The 20145-nt window shown below is 39.4% G+C and overlaps 1 protein-coding gene across 1 annotated transcript in view; it reads left to right on the top strand.

Annotated features, from left to right (window-relative positions):
• Positions 1 to 20145, top strand: part of clcn2c (chloride channel 2c) — a 194984-nt gene that overhangs the window by 65229 nt on the left and 109610 nt on the right. The window contains exons 7-10 of the mRNA XM_057838103.1: positions 2916 to 2993; positions 14701 to 14779; positions 18497 to 18622; positions 19165 to 19249. Of these exons, the coding sequence (XP_057694086.1) occupies positions 2916 to 2993; positions 14701 to 14779; positions 18497 to 18622; positions 19165 to 19249 (368 nt within the window). The remainder of the gene's footprint in view (positions 1 to 2915; positions 2994 to 14700; positions 14780 to 18496; positions 18623 to 19164; positions 19250 to 20145) is intronic.

The raw sequence follows: 20145 nt of genomic DNA on the forward strand, positions 1-20145 counted from the left end.
ATTGTAGAGGCATGCACTTTCACATCAACAGTAGCAAAAGCCTGCTGTATGTCCTTTGATGACATTTTAGGGTTTTTGGAGACTTCTTTTAGCATCTTGCGGTCCGCTCACGGGTTGAACTTGCTTTGACACCCAGACCTGGGCATGTTGGCAGTTTTTTAGAATGTCCTTCACTTGGAGACTATTTTCCGGACAGAGGAATGGCTGATTTTATATTCTTTTGAGATCTTTTCAAATTCCTTACCAGACTAATAAGCACCTACAATCTTCTTTCTGAAGGCCTCAGACAGCTCCTTTGATCTCACCATGGTGTTTTCACTCACTTCAACGGTCAGTCACTGTTGAAAGTATTCTGCGTTGAGGAGTGGGGCAAACTTTCTTCAGACCAATGTCAAACATTGGTACATGGCAACAAAAAGTGTCTCACTGAAGTTATTTCAGCCAAAGTGTGTAACACTAGCTGTTAAGTGGTAGATTGTCCTAACTTTTTCCTCAGTTAGAATATGCATTTTTGTTGATGAATTTGGTAAAATGAGTAAAACAATGTTAATTTTTTGTTGTTTACCTGCTATTAAATCACTTTCTTTTCCAGAATTAAAGAACAACAAGATCACACATTGATACGTGAACATTTCTTAGTAAAGAACTCAATATTTAATGGGGTGTCCTAATTTTTTCACATGACTGTGTATATATTGTTAGTGATAAATATTTTATATAAATATTGTGTTATGGCCAGACTCGATCTGTATAGAATATTGTAGTGTGTGATTCCCCTGAATTTTTAAAATCATGTAGTCTGTGCACATTTAGGTTACCTGGCAAGAGAGTCTGAAATGATTATTCCGTGTTGTATCATGCTACCAGATTTCAACCCTATTTGTTCTATTGGGAAAAGTAATGTCATGGCTCGCATTGTCCTCAGTATACTGTAGTATCACTGTAGCTAGAAGGTTGATGGAGAGAAAAAAATCTCCAATCTGGTTCTAGGGATTCGCCTTCTATTAAATAGTGTAGTGGTGTAATGTTAAGTGTAATGTTCTATATTGGCCCTTTTTGTCAGAACTTTTCAAACTTATTGAAATTGGTTATGAAGTCTTGTATAATGCTGCTCTAACCTTCATCTGTACCCCACTTCCTAATATCCCTGTAGCATGAATTACAAATGATTCACAAGTGGCACACCACAGGCACTTATGCTCAGGTACATCTGCAGAAATGTGTTAGTGAGAAGAAAAACTGCTTCCACTAGAGACACTTTTAAAACCCAGCGGGAGAAAAAGGTGTGCTTGGTGTTTTATGCGATCTGGTTACGCAGATGTTGTTTATGTCATTTGAATTAGTGCCTGCATGAATACAGTAACACAATCTAGGTTTTGACAATATTTAAGAGGAACAAGTTTGAAGTACTTGTACACAGTCTATCCTGACAACTTACTTTACCTTCATAATTTTTGGCAATGATACGAAAGTTGAGACAAGAGGAGCATTTCTACATTCATTTTCAGGTATGAAGATCTGGATATGATACAAAAGCAATATTCTTAACAAACGACTGCGTTATGTCGGTGAGCAAACAATGACCTGTCAAACTGATCCAAGAAAACCCAACATAACAATTAGGTGGGAAATTATTTGCTTACAAAAATACATCATGCCCAATTGAACCATTGACTTCAGTGAACTTTTGCATTCGTTTTTTTTTTTTTTTTTTTTTTTTAAGTGATTCTTGTCAGTGTATACTTTTTTATACATACTTTTTGTGGGGCAATAAGTGAGCCACAAGTCAAAACATTCTGATTCTTACCATTTTGAAATACTGTGTTGTTATATTTATTGTGTGACAATATTTATTTATTTATGTATTTTTAAATGTAAATAAGCTCTGCCTATACTTCGCGGATTTTCGGGGGGGGGGGCACTGGGGAAAACGAGGGATCACTGTATTGCTATACTTCTGTCAATGAATTATTATGGTATCACTAGATTTTGTTACATTGACTATTGACTTATGAAGATTTTTGTTAATGTCACAAACAACGTTAGGGGTATTTAACTCAGGCATCCAGAAACCTTTTTGTTTACTGGAAGAATAGTGGGCCCTAAACTGGATTTTTAGTGGTGCAGGTAGATAATTCATAGCCTCTCGATGTAAATTAAGTCAGAGTAGAGTAGTAGAGAGCATTTTGAGTCGTTTTTGCTACATTACTGATGAATAATTTAACAGCTCATATTGGCATTATCATCAACAACATGGTGATTGTGTGGAGTACAAGACTGACGGCAACAAAAAGTAATCAGGAATAATTATAATCATAATATTGGCAGTAACCCGGGGACTCAAGGCCATGTAAACACCAATAAAACCTTTCAAGAGCTGGAATATATGTATAATCATGTTCAATATTTTGAGTGCCCGAATATTAGGTCTTGGTTTCTTATTTTCTAAACTGAATAGGTGGCTATGTTTACGATACAGTATCCCTTTTGGAAGGAGCATTTATTTGTTTTCAGCTCATGCCTCATTCACACCAAAAAAGTGAAAGAAATGGGTCATGTGACAAAAAAATTGTATCAAATATCTGTGCTCCCAAGGTGAGTAGGAGTTGTGGAAATTGGCAGATAATTGCATTATAGAGCACAGGGTGAACTCACATCGTCATTGATTTTAAAACTGGTCATCCGGATAACGTTTTGACTTTTAAAAGTGACAGCAATTTAAATCAGAAACCACAATGACACTCGTTTTGATCGAGAAACCACATAGACACTCGTTTTGATCGACCACTTGAGGCTACCATTAAAATCCTTCATATTATGTTATGTACTCCCATTTTTCAGAGTTCAATGCCCAGACTGTTAATTGAATATCCTAATATTTGTTCTCGTCTTTTTCTTTATTTTTTCCTCTCCAGGGTCCATTTGTCCACATTGCCAGTTTGTGTGCAGCTCTCCTCAGCAAATTCATGTCTCTATTTGGAGGAATTTATGAGGTATCCATCTCTTATCAGTGTTTTTCTACTATTTCCAGCATACATTTTGTTGTTGTTGGTGTCAGACATTTTCTTTCTGAATACTTTTTTCCCCTCCTTGCTTCATGTAAATAAAGGTGAGTCCCTTAAACTTTTAGCATGACATGCAGCCCACTAGTCTTTACTTCCCCTTTGCTCACTTTGCCTTGAAAGGTTTTCAAGTAACATCCATGAGGTGATCAATATATAAACCATTCCCAGCAAAAAAAGTAGTACTTTTGTAATGTTTACCTATCAATTCATTCACTAAATATGCTGCTCAAGACCAGAATTAATTACCGTGTTTTGCCCATTTTTTCTCCCAAAAATTGCGATTGTAATTTGTGATTTTTACATTTCATACCACCAGATGCATGAAACCAGAATTGATTGAACAGAACTGATTTAAGTCATTCCCTTAATAACAGTCGAGCATAAATTATGTTGACAAACACACTGTAACGTGACACGTCACCAAGTAAACGCGGGGAACGCGATGACATGTGTCCCAATGCAGCTCTGCATACAGTCCATCGCTGATACTTCAAAGCGTCACAGATGCTCAGGTGGATGACAAGGGTTTACTTTTATTAAACGTTTCTTCGCATGCCTGCAACACAATGCAAGAGGACAAATTGTGAAATTGTGTTTTTACTCAGGTGTCATTTCACATTCGTCTTGCTAATGTCTCAAACAAAATAACTACTGTATTAATAAAACAATACAGTAGTGTGTATCGTGATACATAATAAAGTGGACAAATTTGTGGTCATGTTACAGTAAATGAACAAATCTTTTCAGTATAGGCTTGCATTCATCAAACACAGTGTTTCCCACAGGATTTTAGGAGACTGTGGTGGGAGGCTCTCTGACCATAGGATTTTTCGAAACTGTGGTGGTGGGCTGCATCGGAGTCGGACAGCCACACCATGTCGTGCCACGGCGAATTTTTTTTTTTTTCCCCATATTTTTCCCCCCCAAGAAGAACCATAACAAAGATATATTTGAAATATTTCATTAGCTAGGCTAATGTTATAGCTCTCAGCTACGGTACATGTATGTAAAATGCGTTGCTGATTACAGCTACGTTACCCTATGTAATAATGCGACTTTTTTTCTCGTAGCAATAGTACGACTTACATCTCGTAGTGACTCAGGGTTGGCAACCCAAACTGTTGAAAGAGCCATATTTGACCCCCCCCCCCCCAAAAAAAAACTGATACAGTATGTCTGGAGCAGCAAAAAATTAAAAGCCTTGTACAAGCCTTATAATTATCAATACTAGCTACATTAGCCTACTATAAAAATGAATAAGTTGGCTAGAAATACATAATTAGCCTTCATGATTAAATGTTTATTTTCCCTGCAGTGGATCCTATAGCGCACCACGTGACTTCTCTGTTGTACGATGACACCACAAGTTTAACTTCATTACAATATTAATGAATTGAAAGAATGTTTGTATCATGTTGGTCCTCCTAGAAATCCTATTAAAACAAAAAATATATTTCCCTCCCCCATCTTTTTCCATTTAAAAAAAAAAAAAAGCCCCGAAGCAGCACTAAAGAGCCGCATGCGGCCCAAGAGCCGCGGGTTTCAGACCGCCGTCGTAGCCCTCCTTTTTCCTTTTTATTTGACCCTCATAAGTACTACATTACCACAACAATAACAGTTCTTCTGTCAACTGACCCATTTACAGGACTGGGGGAATTCTAATAGCCGTGTAAAGAGTTTTACTTGATTCGGTGAGAAGGTGAATAGTTTTTTCCCCGTTGTTCGTGAACTAAATTTCCACACAAACGCACATCGAGGTACCATTAACTTAGCAAGGAGAGGTATGAGAGTCATTTCTCCGAGTGTCCCAGAGCTCGCGAAATTTGGGGGGGCGCATTTATCCAAGTTTCGTCAGCCGTAATTGTCTGAAGTTGGCGCGCCGGTGTTGTGCCGAAAAATAGCCACTCCACGCGAAATGTCCACCCTGACGGGAGCGCCCACACGTCATTCGTACAAACAGCCTTTTCTTACCAATCGATGGACACGGAAACGACGTTCTTGTACCGTGAATATGTATCATTTTACTCTGCTTGAACTAATAAATATTTTACTGTGACCAACGCTCTGAAAATAGAGCAAGGCTTTATTTTGGGCCGCGCCTCTCCGCGCAAGTTCAATCAAAGTTTGCTTACCGTCCAAGACGGCCGTCCACCGCTCACTTTCACCGAAAAGTCCGATCCAAACTATTGTAATGCCCCGGATATGGGGAAGAAGGAGAGAAGTCTGTATTTGCTTACCCACTTGATTGTGGTAACAATAATAAAGAAAAACAATAACAAAATAACAGCGGGCTGCTACGACATGCGACCGCTATCTCTCGCTATCTCGCTCGTTCTCCCATTCTTCCTACTCGTTCCCCTTGCGTCTCTTAAATGAATAAATAAATAAATAAAATACTACTCTAAAATGCTGCTCTCACTCGCGCGGGTAGTAGAGTGGAGTGGGCTACAGCTGTGTAATCGGCTGACTGACGCATCTGATTAGTATCTTTTTTTTTTTTTTTTCGGCGGGGGGGGGGGGGGGGCGCAAACGAGACTGTGGCGGGCCCAAATGAGACTGTGGCGGGCCGCCACAGTCTCTTTCATTGGTGGGAAACACTGAAACATTTGAGTTTTTTAGGGAGGTTTTTGCATATACTGTACGTATATAAAGTGTTGTCACAGATTACTTGAAAAAGTAATCCAGATTACTGATACGGCTCAAAAAAGTAATATAGCTACTTTCCTGATGACTTTACCATCAAAGTAACTATATTACTTGAAAAAAATATTGGTTACTTTCTGCAAAGCTTTCTCCCTTTGCTGCCTCAGCATATAAATGACAACTGTAAAATGTCATCACATGTAGAGTGGGGAGAACAAGTATTTGATACACTGCCGATTTTGCTGGTTTTCCCATTTGCAAGCCATGTAGAGGTCTGTAATTTGTATCATAAGTTCTCATCAACTGTGAGGGACTGAATCTAATACAAAAATCCAGAAAATCACATTGTATAATTTTTAAATAATACATTTGTATTTAACTGCACGAAATAAGTATTTGATACTTTACCAACTAGTAAATATTTCGTCTCTTAGTTCTTTTTTAAGAACCCCTCCTGTTCTTCACTCATTACCGGAAGTAACTGCACCTGTTTGAACTTGTTACCTGTATAAAAGACACCTGTTCACATACTCAAACAAACAAACTCCAACCTCTCCACAATGGCCAAGACCAAAGAGTTGTGTAAGGACATCAGGGATAAAATAATAGACCTGCACAAGGCTGGGATGGGCTACAGGAAAATAAGCAAGCAGCTTGGTGAGAAGGTAACAACTGTTGGAGCGATTATTAGAAAATGGAAGAAGTTCAAGTTGACGGTCAATCTGCCTCGTTCTGGAGCTCCATGCAAGATCTCACCTCGTGGGGCATCACTGATCATGAGGAAGGTGAGGGATCAGCCCAGAACTACACGGCAGGACCTGGTCAATGACCTGAAGAGAGCTGGAACCACAGTCTCGAAGAAAACCATCGGAAACACATTACGCCGTCATGGATTAAAATCCTACAGCGCACGCAAGGTCCCGCTGCTGAAGCCAGTGCATGTCCAGACACGTCTGAAGTTTGCCACTGACCATCTGGATGATCCAGAGGAGCAATGGGAGAAGGTCATGTGGTCGAATGAGACCAAAATTGAACTTTTTGGTCCAAACTCGGCTCGTCGTGTTTGGAGGAAAAAGAAGGATGAGTACAACCCCAAGAACACCATCCCACCGTGGAACATGGAGGAGGAAACATCATTTTATGGGGCTGCTTCTCTGCCAAGGGTACAGGACGACTGCGCCATATTGAGGGGAGGATGGATGGGGCTATGTATCACCAGATCTTGGCTGACAACCTCCTTCCTTCAGTGAGAGCCCTGAAGATGGGTCGTGGCTGGGTCTTCCAGCATGACAACGACCCAAAGCAAACAGCCAAGGCAACTAAAGAGTGGCTCCGTAAGAAGCATCTTAAGGTCCTGGAGTGGCCTAGCCAGTCACCAGATCTGAACCCGATAGAAAATCCATGGAGGGAGCTGAAAGTCCGTGTTGCCCGGCAGCAGCCCCGAAACCTGAAGGCTCTGGAGAAGATCTGCATGGAGTAGTGGCCCAAAATCCCTGCTGCAGTGTGTGCAAACCTTGTCAAGGACTACAGGAAACGTTTGGTATCTGTAATAGCAAACAAAAGTTTCTGTACCAAATGCTCAGTTCGATTTTTGTGATGTATGAAATACTTATTTCATGCAATTAAATGCAAATTTATTACCGTACTTAAAAATCATACAACGTGATTTTCTGTTTCTTTGTATTAGATTCCGTCCCTCACAGTTAAGGAGAACTTATGATATAGATTACAGACCTCTACATGCTTTGCAAGTGGGAAAACCAGCAAAATCGGCAGTGTATCAAATACTTGTTCTCCCCACTGTAAATGACTTTCCGATAAGTGAATTTAAAGGGGAGGATCCGAATTTTTCACATAAGGCTTAATTTTCGAGTTAGCGGGGGATTAATTCGTCGATGGAGTTGATTTCAACCACCATTGACTCGCGCTAGCTTAGTCACTCAGGAGTCCTGAAACTAACAAATAACTGACAAACTGCTTTGAATTTGTTGAAAACAACTCCACTGACTAATTAAACCCCCGCTAACTCGAAGATTGAGCCTAATTTTAAAAATTCTGAACTTCGGGTTAGAGGTTAGGGTTAAAACCATATTAGTGCCAATGTAAAACAATGCAAATTTACTGCAGAATAATCGACAGCACACAAATGAGTTGTGCAATAAAGACAAAGGTGGGGGCAGGTGCGACTGCGCGTGCACGACCCCAAAATACGCCGTACACACACGCGGTCAATTTGGCCACAAAACATGGCGGCTACTAAATACTTTACACTCAATCAGACTTACAACACATCCCAAAGATGCTAGAAGAACAGGTCACCTCACGACATAACTGTGCAACACGAATTTGATGTAAACAATGCTTGCTGGCGATAACTACCCGTCGTTTTAACGTCAAAGCTACAAAACGGCTGCGCATGTAGCGGCTCCAACCTATCGCTGGAACCCTCCAGAGTGAAGGAAAAATACTCGCATTCATTCATGGATGCACACAGATCAGCATTCCCTCGCGCATCTAAACTGGTGCCTGTATTCGGCTAGAATGTGCACTCGCGTTCGTCACGCCTTTCTCAGTCCCAAACACTTAGCACGTGTGACTCGAGACCAAAACAGCAGTTAACTATGAGCGGTTACCATGGAAACCAACGCGTAGTGGGAATCTTTCTAGCATTTTTTAATCAAAATGCTCTTTGTACATAATTACAATATTCATCATCCTACATACATTATGAGGCAATTAAAAAATAGTAACGCACAGACACTAAGGAAACTAACTTTAATCAGAATACTGGTTAGTAACGCTGTACTGACAACACAACACACACATATATATATATATATATATATATAATATACATACAGTTTATGGTTTTTTTTTCTTGTCTGCTTAGATTGTTGAAACAAATATTTTAAACATGTTTGATAATGGTTTTCCTCGGTAAGTTTAATTAAAAGAAATTAGTAATGTTTCTTTAGGGCAATTGCATTTTATTAAGAAAACAGTTATCAAGCCATTGTTGAGGCAGTTGAATCGGGTATTTGAAGCAGCTGGAGTCTCATGAGTCCTCTCACTGCAGGATCCTCCAAAGCTTGGCGTCATGCGTACAGGAAAGCTGTGTTTCAGCCAACCCCAACCAATATCACAATGAGGTATTCTCATGGATGGAGATGGCCATTATTTCTCTGTGACATCTGTGAGGATTTGTTGGGGGATGCTTGACTTACCAGGGTGCCTGGATTTTATGGCCGACCCCTTCCTGCCATGACGTAAAAAGAATAATGCTCTCCACAGTAAAATAATTCTTATGCAAGTCAGCTCACAACCCATGCGGCAGAAAATGCCGTGCATATAAAGGGAAAGAGAAATTGTGGTTTGACATCAATCCTCTTGAGAGTCTGTGAAGCATTGTTAAGATGAAAATCTATAAGGATGGCGGCATACTCTCCAAAACTCTAGGAGGTGGTTCCTGCCTCTTCAAATGAGATGCAGTCAGAAACTCATTGAGGCAATTGTAGGAGTCGTATCGAAAAGGGCTGCACTGGCCTCATCTTTATGTGAAGACTGATATGACAAATGTTTTTCTTGTTGTTTAAAAAGAAAACCTGCAAAATAGGAAGGGATTCACCAAAAGCAAAATTATTGGCCAAAACCGAATATTGGAACCACTTGTGGTGGTTGTCGGATTTTTCTGAAACTTGGGCCAAGAAGGGGCCTCATATAACCTTCAGGGGCCAAGTGTCGCTGCCATCTTAGTTCAATGTTTGTTTTGGTCAACAAGGCAATACGCAGATTATCCTGCATGAGGCCGTAAAAACATTTGATAAGAACTACTACTGGTAAAAACTAGTCAAGTTTGTATTAATCCGAATTCAATCATAATGTGTGCATGTAAGGATACAATAAAGTACATGGAACAACACATTTAATCTCTTTTTAAAAAATTAGAGGTGCATGATAATTATCGGTCCGACAAAAAGGAATTATGACGTCATCACAAGAAATCCAATAACATTATCAATAGGCCCGATAATATATATTATTTTTGCCACGGTGTCGGTGGATTGGAATGTGTGCGTTTGAGTTGTTTCATGGACCAAGACCACAAAAGTCTCCTTTCCTTTTGCAAAAAATGTTTTATCTGCTGACAAAGCACAAGACCTATTGGGTTCATGTTTGTTTTAGTTGAGTGCTCATTGCTCAGGAAAACACATCATTAATGATATTGACTAATTGATTGTGATTGACTCAAATTTTATTTATTTGAAAAAATAAATAGGGGCACTTTATTTGAAGTCAAAACAGTTCTTGTCTTTGTTTTGTTTATTATAATAATGTTCATGGTCAATGGCAAGTCTATGCTGAATCCATCATTTGTATTTTTGGCCTACACGTGTTCAAAAACCCATGTGAATATACATTTAAAAATGATATGTTATCGGTTATCGTATCGGTATCGACCTTGAGGAGCAGGAAGTTATCGATATCAGTTTCAAAAAATGGATATCTTGCACCCCTATAAAAGAATCAATTTTAAACACAAAAGTAACATTAATATTTAGCATGCTGTAGAGACAAAATTATCTCATTTTCTCTCACTTCAGAAACAGAGGATTCACTCTCTCAATTGCTATTATTCGTAATCAAATGGGAACTGGGGCACTTCGGGGCCATTCAAATTAGAGAGGGTGCCAGCCAGTGCCACTGTGGTCCCCCCTTTAAACCGCCACTGGGAGAGTGCGTTCCCGGCTGCAGTGAGCGCTGGCATCATTATAGCATTCTGTTCGGTAGACGCAGACACACACGTCTTGGCAAATTTGGGACCCTCGAATAATGGGTCTGATGCCTCCAATTTCTAAGCTAAATGAGATCTTGATATATGTTTGTGTGGGACTGTAGTTCACAACAACAACAAAAAAAAAACTATCCCGTTCTCGCCGAAACTAGTAAAGCTCTTTACAAGGCTATTGTAATGTTTTTTACTATTAAAATAACACATCTTTTGCAATAAGTGGAATCGATCGAGAGTCAGGCGAGTGGGCCACGTCCTAGCGGCAACCAAGCCGAAAGAAGTCGCTTCCAGCCAGATTAAGCGACAACTGGCAGAAGGGGTGTGGAAGTTGCAAAAAAAAGTGACAAAACGAGGAAGTAGTCGTGCTACATACAAACATATTGTACTAAACCACAGCAAATGTACATGTATGGATTTAAATACTACTCTAATCAAGCGAACATTATACAAATAAACTCCAAAATACTCACGCACAAGCTCAAATGCACTGTACTCTATGTGACGTGGGACATCAATGAAAAGCAACTTCTGAAGCGTGTAGAAGCGATAAATCAAATGTATTTATTTTCCTTCATCTAAATATTCTGTGTTTCTTTGATACCTCAAAATACTTCCAAACCGCGTACCTGTTGGCTGTGAGCCAAGTGTTAGCTCGTTGTGTTTTGATGACATCATCACAAGAGGACAAAGGTTCTTCACACTTTTCGGTGGTAAACTTGCGACCTTTTAACTGAAAATCGAGAATGCAATTTTAGCGGTTTCCGCCGCCGAATTTTCTGTCACATCTCTAATAATAACCTTAACACTGCAACCTAGTGCTGTGCGATATGGAAAAAAAAATCTCCAATCACAATATGGGCCATTTTTCTATATGCGCGATATACATAACACATTGTTTAAGAGAAAAATGATCAAACATTTATGACCCCCCCCCCCCCCCCACTCACTCTGTTTTTGAATTGAAAGGCTTGAAGAAATATCCCTCAATGTCAATTTTAGATTATTTTATTGACAAAGATGAGGGAACCCTAAAGGAGACAACAGTTGGCAGCGACGATTCCGGCAATGCTGGCCAGTGCAGGTCCCGGATTGAATCGCTGTGACCAAGGAGAACAACTCTGACCTAGTGGTGGGCTGCTGACTGTCAGCTGTCGGCTGCAGTCACTTCCTATGAAGGCGAGCCTTGTAGCTGTCACTGCTGAATTGATGTGGCTTCGTATTCCATTCTTGAGGTCCTTCAACAAAGACGTTGAAGGCGCACTTACAGTACAGGCATGACGCACGCTTGGCCCTGTCCACTAGTCCATGGACGGGGAAGGGGGCCGGCAGAGGAGCCTTCTTTAATGCGTTGGAACGGCGACAAGGCGGACAGGTCTGATGATGGGAGGGCAATACGGGCCATTTCCTTGTTCTCGACGAGAGCAACCACATTGTTAACTGGCTTCAGGAGGACATCAGGCAAACCAAGTGTCTCTGCGTATTTTAGCATCGTAGATGCCATTGATTAAGACATTGAAAATAATGTGGTCGGTATAGTCCACATCCTTACTGTAGTCCAGTACTTCTCAAATAGTGGGGCGCGCCCCACTATTTGAGAGCGATGCCAGGGGTGGCGCGTGTGACCTCGGGGAACATGCTTTTTTTTTTTTTTTTTGCCGTACTAGAATAAAGTGTACTTGCATATCCACTCAGTGGGTGGCAGTGGCGCTCTCATTTTCAAAGTGTGCGCAGTGTTTTTGAAGTAAGCAGGAGCACACGGAAGAGACTAATGACGAGCTGGAGAGCTGTGCGCCGTTTTCGAAAGCCGTTTTCCGGCCGGACTCACGCAGCGACCCACTGTCTTCTCCGGTTCTCACGTGTCCGCCCGAGAAGTGCCATTTTCGGCTGGGGATTGTCACGACGGCCGCCCTCACCTACGGTTCTTACTCGGCCGCCGAGAATGCGCTTTTTGCGGGCCGTTTGCCTTTTGGCTTTGACATTTAATACAGTGGTGGATCAGGAAAGACCACTGTTTACTGTGTCTAAAAATGATTATAGCGGACAGCCGGAAGCCAAATAGATTAAGACGCCACTTAAAGACAAACTGTCCTTCTGTCCAAAGACACTTTTTTTTTTTCGTTCTTCTTCTTCTATTCAAATTTTTTGGCATATTGTCCTCATGAGTTAATGTTTCTAATCAATTTGAATTTGTTATTATTTACTGATTTTATTTTTCAGTATCAGATGGTCAAAAATGTACCTTGAGTGTATTTTTCCAGTTTGGATGTGACTTTTTTTTAATTCAGGCAAATTGATGCGCGTTAAGTCTTTTCTGTTACAAACAAAACAATGTTAATAAAGTTATACTTTATAAGTTGATCTCGGTTATTTTCTCTAATAGAAAAAAAGGATACAATGTGAGGCAGAGGCGTACTTATAATAGTAATATTATAGACAAATGCTACTATTTACAGTGGTGGTAGAGTTTGGGGGGGCGCGAAACATTTACGTCTTCCTTTGGGGGGCATAACAGAAAATAATTGAGAAGCACTGCTGTAGTCGCGCACTGCCCGCTAGGCGTACGTCTCTGCCTTGTCCGTACCCTCGCTGAAAACCCCCAGAACACCTCATTGCGCTTCTGGTGTATATGTAGCAACTCTGTACGCAGGACACGTGTAGCCACTGGGATGAGGTGAGGTTGTGACCCTGAAGCTGCGTTGGGCTCAGCTTTAAGCAGGCTTTCACCAAGTTGGAACAACTGAAACGGGTCTTGGGCAGCACTTATCCCTGAGTTGATGCAGAAGACATTCCAACGGCAGATCAATACATTCCATACCTAGACTGACCCACTATTGTCAAGTCTAGGCCGCTCCAGCTTCGGTCCTTGAGGTGTATGTGGCTGGGCTTGTGCAGCAATAGCAGGCGAAGCAGGACGATGGGCAAGTCCGTGGTTCAGCAGCAGGGCAATGGCGATTGCCTCAGGCACATCATCAGTCTGGAAGTTGCAGCCGGGCACTGAGCATCCAGCAATGACCATGGTTCCCTCATGAAAACATATTATTTTATTGGCAACGATGAAGGAACTCTAAAGGAAAAGAAGCACAGCTGCTCAGCTACAGCACACAGTACTTGTAGTTTCTTGTGTACTACCTTCAGAAGAGGTTTCCTCCTGGGGTGACAGCCATGCACACCAATTTGATGTAGAGTGCGGCGTACTGTCTGAGTACTAACAGGCTGACCCCCTCAACTCGTCAATCTCTGCAGCAATGCTGACACTACTCCTGTAACGAGTCACATGACATTTTGAAAGGAAATGGCAAGCAGTACTCAATTTGGACATTTAGGGATGTACGTCGTTTCTAAGGGGTGTACTCACTTTTGTTGCCAGGGGTTTAGATATTAATGGCTATATTTTGAGTTATTTTGAGGGGAAAATAAATTAACTTTACTATATAAGCTGCAAACAGATTACTTTTCATGTGTCAAAGTGCCATTTTGTCAGTGCTGTCCCATGAAAATATATACTTAAATATCTGCAGAAATGCGAGGGGTGTACTCACTTTTATGATACACTGTATAGTATAACACTGAAGACAATAAGAAGGTAGACTCAGAGAAACTTGTGTGGACCAGTAAGGATGCAATGCAAGAGCATACACGTCTCATATAAAGCCTTATTTTCCCCTTACTTGTGGGAGTTATGCTAATAAAGCCTGGCGGCCTGTGGCATTCTCTTCAAGGCTGACCTGCCACATGTGTTAAATGAATCAAGTAGTGCTGCAATTATCCAGTGTAAAGAGAAGCAGCTTAGTAGGATACATATTTTTGCTGAAATGTAAAGATATCTAATTTACTAATACTTGGAGTGGTTTTGACTTTAAAGACTGCTGTATATTAGCATAAAATCATTACCGATATATATACATATACAGTATATATATATATATTTTTTTTCCAACTGAATTTTACTACACATAAACGTAAAAGGGAACATTGACCTGGTTGTCTCATCATACCAAATTGTTATTTTTTCCAATAATACTGTATTTCACATTGTTGCGTTCTGCCCTGCAGTTCATCATTTGTCATCTCAAAGCACCATGCAGAATTTGAAACCTTGTGGGTCGTATTTCCAATCTGCTCTATGTAATTACCTACAACCACACTGTAGGTAAAAAACTGACTGGAATTTACAATCACCGTATTTGTGTGTTTGTAATTCAGAACGAGTCAAGAAACATTGAGATGCTGGCAGGAGCCTGTGCAGTTGGAGTAGGTTGCTGTTTTGCAGCCCCAATAGGAGGTGAGTTGCTTAATACACATCGACCAGATAAGGGATAGTCTTTAAAGGATAAAATAACTTTAATAGTTGTTAATAAATAACACAAAAAAGCCACTTATGTCTTTCTACTTTTATTGTACTTACTTTCTTTCTCTTCAAACTTGCCGATGTGTTATTGTTACCCTATTGATCTTAGTTAGAAGCCAGTTCCCCAGTTCAAAGTCATACAGTAGCAAAGGTCTATAGATTTCAGGAGAAATAGTTTTTTATTTTTTTAGACTTCAGCTGTAATTTCTTGAGTATAATATGCTCTTGTGAGTATAATTTTATTTGATATTAATTATAAGATTTTTTTTTCCCGGATAAGTTTTTGTTCGCATGCCAGTGAGAGCAATGCTTAAAGTCCTCAACATCTAAAACACTAGGGCAGGGGTCCCCTAACTACAGCCCGCGGGCCGGATACGGCCCGCCTCCACATTTGGTCCGGCCCCCTGAACATTTTTTTTTATATATATATATTTTTTCAAAAGTGTTGTTTATTTCCTGGCTTTTTTTCTGTGAAGAACCCAGAGAGGGTTATTTGGTTATTATCTATTTCATTTATAGTGTTGTTCTATTCTATTCTATTCTATTCTATTCTATTCTATTTTGGGCTGTCAAATGATTTAAATTTTTAATCGTAATTAATCGCAATTCAAACCATCTATAAAATATGCTATATTTTTCTTTAAATTATAGTTGGAATGGAAAGATAAGACACAAGACGGATATATACATTCAACATACTGTACATAAGTACTGTACAGTATTTGTTTATTATAACAATAAATCAACAAGATGGCATTAACATGATTAACATTGTTAAAGCAATCCATGGATAGAAAGACTTGTAGTTCTTAAAAGATAAATGTTAGTATAAGTTATAGAAATTTTATATTAAAACCCCTCTTAATGTTTTCGTTTCAATAAAATTTGTAAAATTTTCAAACAAAAAATAAACTAGTAGCTCACCATTGTTGATGTCAATAATTACCCAATGCTCAAGGTGCTGAAACCCATCAAATCAGTCGCACCCAAGCGCCAGCAGAGGGTGACAAAACACCAAAAAACACAAATTACAAATGGACATGACACTGTGCTGTCATTTTAATCTGTTTGAGTGGGGCATGTGCGTTAAATGCGTCAAATATTTTAACGTGATTAATTTAAAAAAATTAATTACCGCCCATTAACGCGATAATTTTGACAGCCCTATATATTATATTATATAATATTATTTTTATTTTAATTACTTTTGTTCCGTGAAGAATTCAGAAAGGGTTATTTGATTGTGGCTTTCTGAAAAACAATACATTTTTACATTTAGGCACTCCTGCAATCATCACACTTTTTCTGTTACAAACTGACCCGGCCCCTCATCAGAGAAGGAAAAAGTTATGTGGCCCTCACCGGAAAAAGTTTGGGGATCCCTACACTAGGGCAATTGTGATAGTTTCAAAGATTGATGTGAGGTTAGGTATGCATGCCCACATACATTTTGTTGTTCTTTTCCACGCATAACGGCATGAACATTTTGGGCAATTGTGCAATAGTCAGAGCCTATAGTAAAGAAGTTTCATCAATAAATAAAAAATATTGTAGTGATTATTGTGAGATTTTAATATGTTGTATGAGTATAACTTTATGGACACAAATTTTAGGGGGTAACAGTTTTGGGACAGTGAAGCCAGGTTACTGTGCTAGGTTGTTGGGGGAGAGGTTTTATAAACTGACACATAAGAAACCTCGAAATCAGGGCATCCCCATGATTTTTGAGTGCCAATTCAGTGGTTCCCCACTTACCACCTTGGGCCTCAAGTTCTTTAATTTTGGTACCCCAAAAAATGGTTGACGTTTTTAAAAAAGAGTCTCAATGTCAGATTGCAGGACTAAATGTAGACCACATAATTCTAAGGGCCGAATACCATTTAACACAGTCAGGGCCAATGTACTGTAGTTTTTTCAAATTCAATTTTTTAATCCCCTGACATTGTTTCAGTATTTAATAATGCCAATTTCCATTTACCTGTATAGATTATGTGTTGTTGCGTGCAACAGGTTTTTTTTTTTCAGAAAGAAAACTTGATGGCAGAGTTCATTGGTTTACACACAGGGGTCGAAGCGTGAAGAAAATCTTTGAAGATAAATGAAAAAATCGAGGCAAAGAGCTTTTGGAAAACTATGCGAATTCTCCATATACTACGTCTTAAACAACTTGTCAACTTCCACTCCACTGCACTGTGACCTACTTTTCCTTCTCACACATAGCGTGACCTTGCCGTGACCTACATTTCAAAAACACCACTGTTGAAAGTTGTCCTATTAACGATATATCGACTGTCAAATTGTCGCATTTCTTCTGCAACCCGATTTTTTTCGATTTTCGATACTTATCGGGGTTACTTCAATACATAACCTAATATCAGAACACTCGCAGACCCTTTACTACAAATGTGTGCAATTTTCAAGAAAATCGGTCGAGCCGTTTCGGAGTCCATAGGGATCCGGTATAGAGTGTCTTTAAAGGCTAGAACAGTTTTAATGTGCCGGCACACAGGAGTTTGGTGTTTCCTTGTTGTTGTGCTTGAGTATATTATGTTGTAAATTCTGATATAGCAGCTGGAGACTAAAGGGTATATAGGTGGGCAGAGGACATGACTTAAAATAAACTAAAAATACAGATAAGCTGTCCCAAGCCGTTTGCGTAGTCTACCGCTCGCTCCCTCCCTCCCTTTCCCTGCTCTTTGTTTGTCAGGCACTGCACAAGAGTTGCTAATTAAAGTTAACGATGTTGACAGATGTTTGTGTTTGATCTTGCCAGTGTCATGAGCTTTTAAAGCGCCGCATGCATCAATAATCATTTAACTTGTTAAACAGTTGCTGTGGCAACTCATTGTGTGTAAGTGAGAGAATTTGAGTACTCACTCAGTGAACTGTTGCGAGTGCTGCCTTGGAAGAGACAGGCTCTGTGTGCACGGGCGAGTGGATAAGGAAGTGTGCGCTGGAATTCATGTGTGTGTGTGTGTGTGTGTGTGTGTGTGTGTGTGGTGACGTTCGAGTCAGCCGGACGTGTTGTGTTCGTGTCAATAAACGCTACATGTTAAAAATGATCCTGACCAGTTTGTAACAGAAGCATTTTATAAAGCCAAGTATTTTTTTCTACTGCATTACTTTATTCTTGTTTAAAAATAATTCAGTGGGACAGTAACATGTTTACAACTTATCGTAATTATTACATTTGAAGTGCTGAAAACCATTTATTAAAATATATACGTAATTTTTTAAATTATACTTTGGGGGGAAAAAGTGTAAAAACATGTCACAAACAACATGCATCTCTTTCCAATGCTAAATCTAAATAAATACATTGAACACACACACAAAAAAAAAAAAACAACAACAAAAAAAATTTCCGGGGGGCTGAGCTACTTAGCGGTTTTTCTGTTATCGCCTCAGGTTCTGGTCCCCATTAACCGCGAAGGATCACTTATCGAATTACAGTAGACCTTTTCACAATACCTAGGTATAGATAAACATCTATAAATTGTGAGAGTTGTTTTTATTTTTGTCGTATCTCTGTATTAAGTGACAATACATTGTGGTTGGGAAATTTTTGTTTCATGTCACATTTGAAGTAATTTAATCAAGGGGATGAAACTGATCACATCATTGATTAGAACTGTTATTTGTGGTTTTTAGGTGTCTTGTTCAGTATTGAAGTAACATCCACATTTTTTGCGGTGAGGAACTATTGGAGAGGTTTCTTTGCTGCTACCTTCAGTGCCTTCATCTTCAGAGTGCTTGCTGTTTGGAACAGAGACGAAGGTAATGACTTAAACTTCCGTTAAGTCAGTGCTTATCAAATAGTGGGTCGTGACCCTCTGATTGCCAGGGGTGTGTGTGTAATCCTTTGGAAGATGCTTTTTTTAGGGGGGGGGGCTGTTCTAGAATTAAGTGTGATTGCACATCCACGACAGTGGTGCTTGCATTGTGGCTATGGTGTAGGGCTTTTTTGCACGAAGCAAACGATGTGAAGAGAGTAAACAAACCCTCAAGGCAAATTGCATGAAAGGAAATGTTAAATGTTCTCAACTGAAACCAATTTACTGTAATACCAGCAAAAAATCAAATAATACAAAACTTTACACCCAATTTAATGACGTATTTTGTGTTGTCAAACCACCAAAGAACATATTCAAACTCTCAATTTGCTGTTGAGCAAAATGAAGCTATTCATTTAAGGCTTTATTTAACTTCATCTGATTGCAAGATGCAATACAGTTTTCTTTCATCATGAACTCCATTAAGTATTTCCTTATTTTGATGATTGCTTTCAATTTCCTTCTTTTATTCCTTTATTTTTCTAGAGACCATCACAGCTCTTTTTAAGACTAGATTCCGGCTAGATTTCCCATTTGACCTCCAGGAGCTACCTGCTTTTGCTGTCATTGGGTGAGTTTGACTAGCAAAGAAAATAGACCAATTAAAATTGATGGTTTATTCTGCAGTACAATAGTCTTCATGCTCACCTAGCATGTTTGCATTTGTCACAATATTGCAATTATTGACTTGTCTCCCTTTAACAAAGAACCGAATTCAAATATTTTTTTCTTCCATCCAGACAGGAGATTCACGAACAGAATAGTGTTCTGCTTGATTTTCACAAAGATACAATTACAGGGGATGTTTGCAAATTGGAAACAACAACAAAGAAACATTTTTGTCCCCATTTTTTTTTTTTAAACATTTTTTTAATGTAGGCCTTTCTGATTTAACAATTGTTTCTTTTAGAAATCAGCCCACATTTTTCCAAGCGGATTAAATTTGATCTATAATTTAACTCAGCCAGAAAATACTAAGCATTTGCGTAATATTGTTTTCAGGTCAAGATTGACTCGTTTTCAGGTTGGACTGGTAAAAAGAACCAAGGATCTTTGCATGCACAAAATTGAAAACCGGGTAATTTTGACCTGAACAGAATACATTGTTTAAAAAAAAAAAAGAAATGTGTGTTTCATTCTGTAGAAGAATTAAAATGTTATTTTTACAACCTGATTGGAAGAGAATGTTTGTTACAATAGAGTTCATTTTTTAAACCAAAATAATGAAACTGACCTACAGTATTTACGGTACGCAATAGTAGCCTGGCTAGCCAGGCTAGAATCCACCATGTACAAGACACATGACAAGTCAGTCTGGCCTTTTGCGGTTTTGGCTGAATTTCATTATCGACGCTAGAGGTCGAGCTAATAAGCACAGACTGAATCTGAAAGCACCAACCACAGAAGCATGCACGGATGTGACGTAAACGCAACGCGACTGACCCTGTCAGTTCTAGTCAATTTTTA

This window comes from Corythoichthys intestinalis, chromosome 6, assembly GCF_030265065.1.
Source record: "Corythoichthys intestinalis isolate RoL2023-P3 chromosome 6, ASM3026506v1, whole genome shotgun sequence".
In the NCBI taxonomy this organism is placed as follows: domain Eukaryota; kingdom Metazoa; phylum Chordata; class Actinopteri; order Syngnathiformes; family Syngnathidae; genus Corythoichthys; species Corythoichthys intestinalis.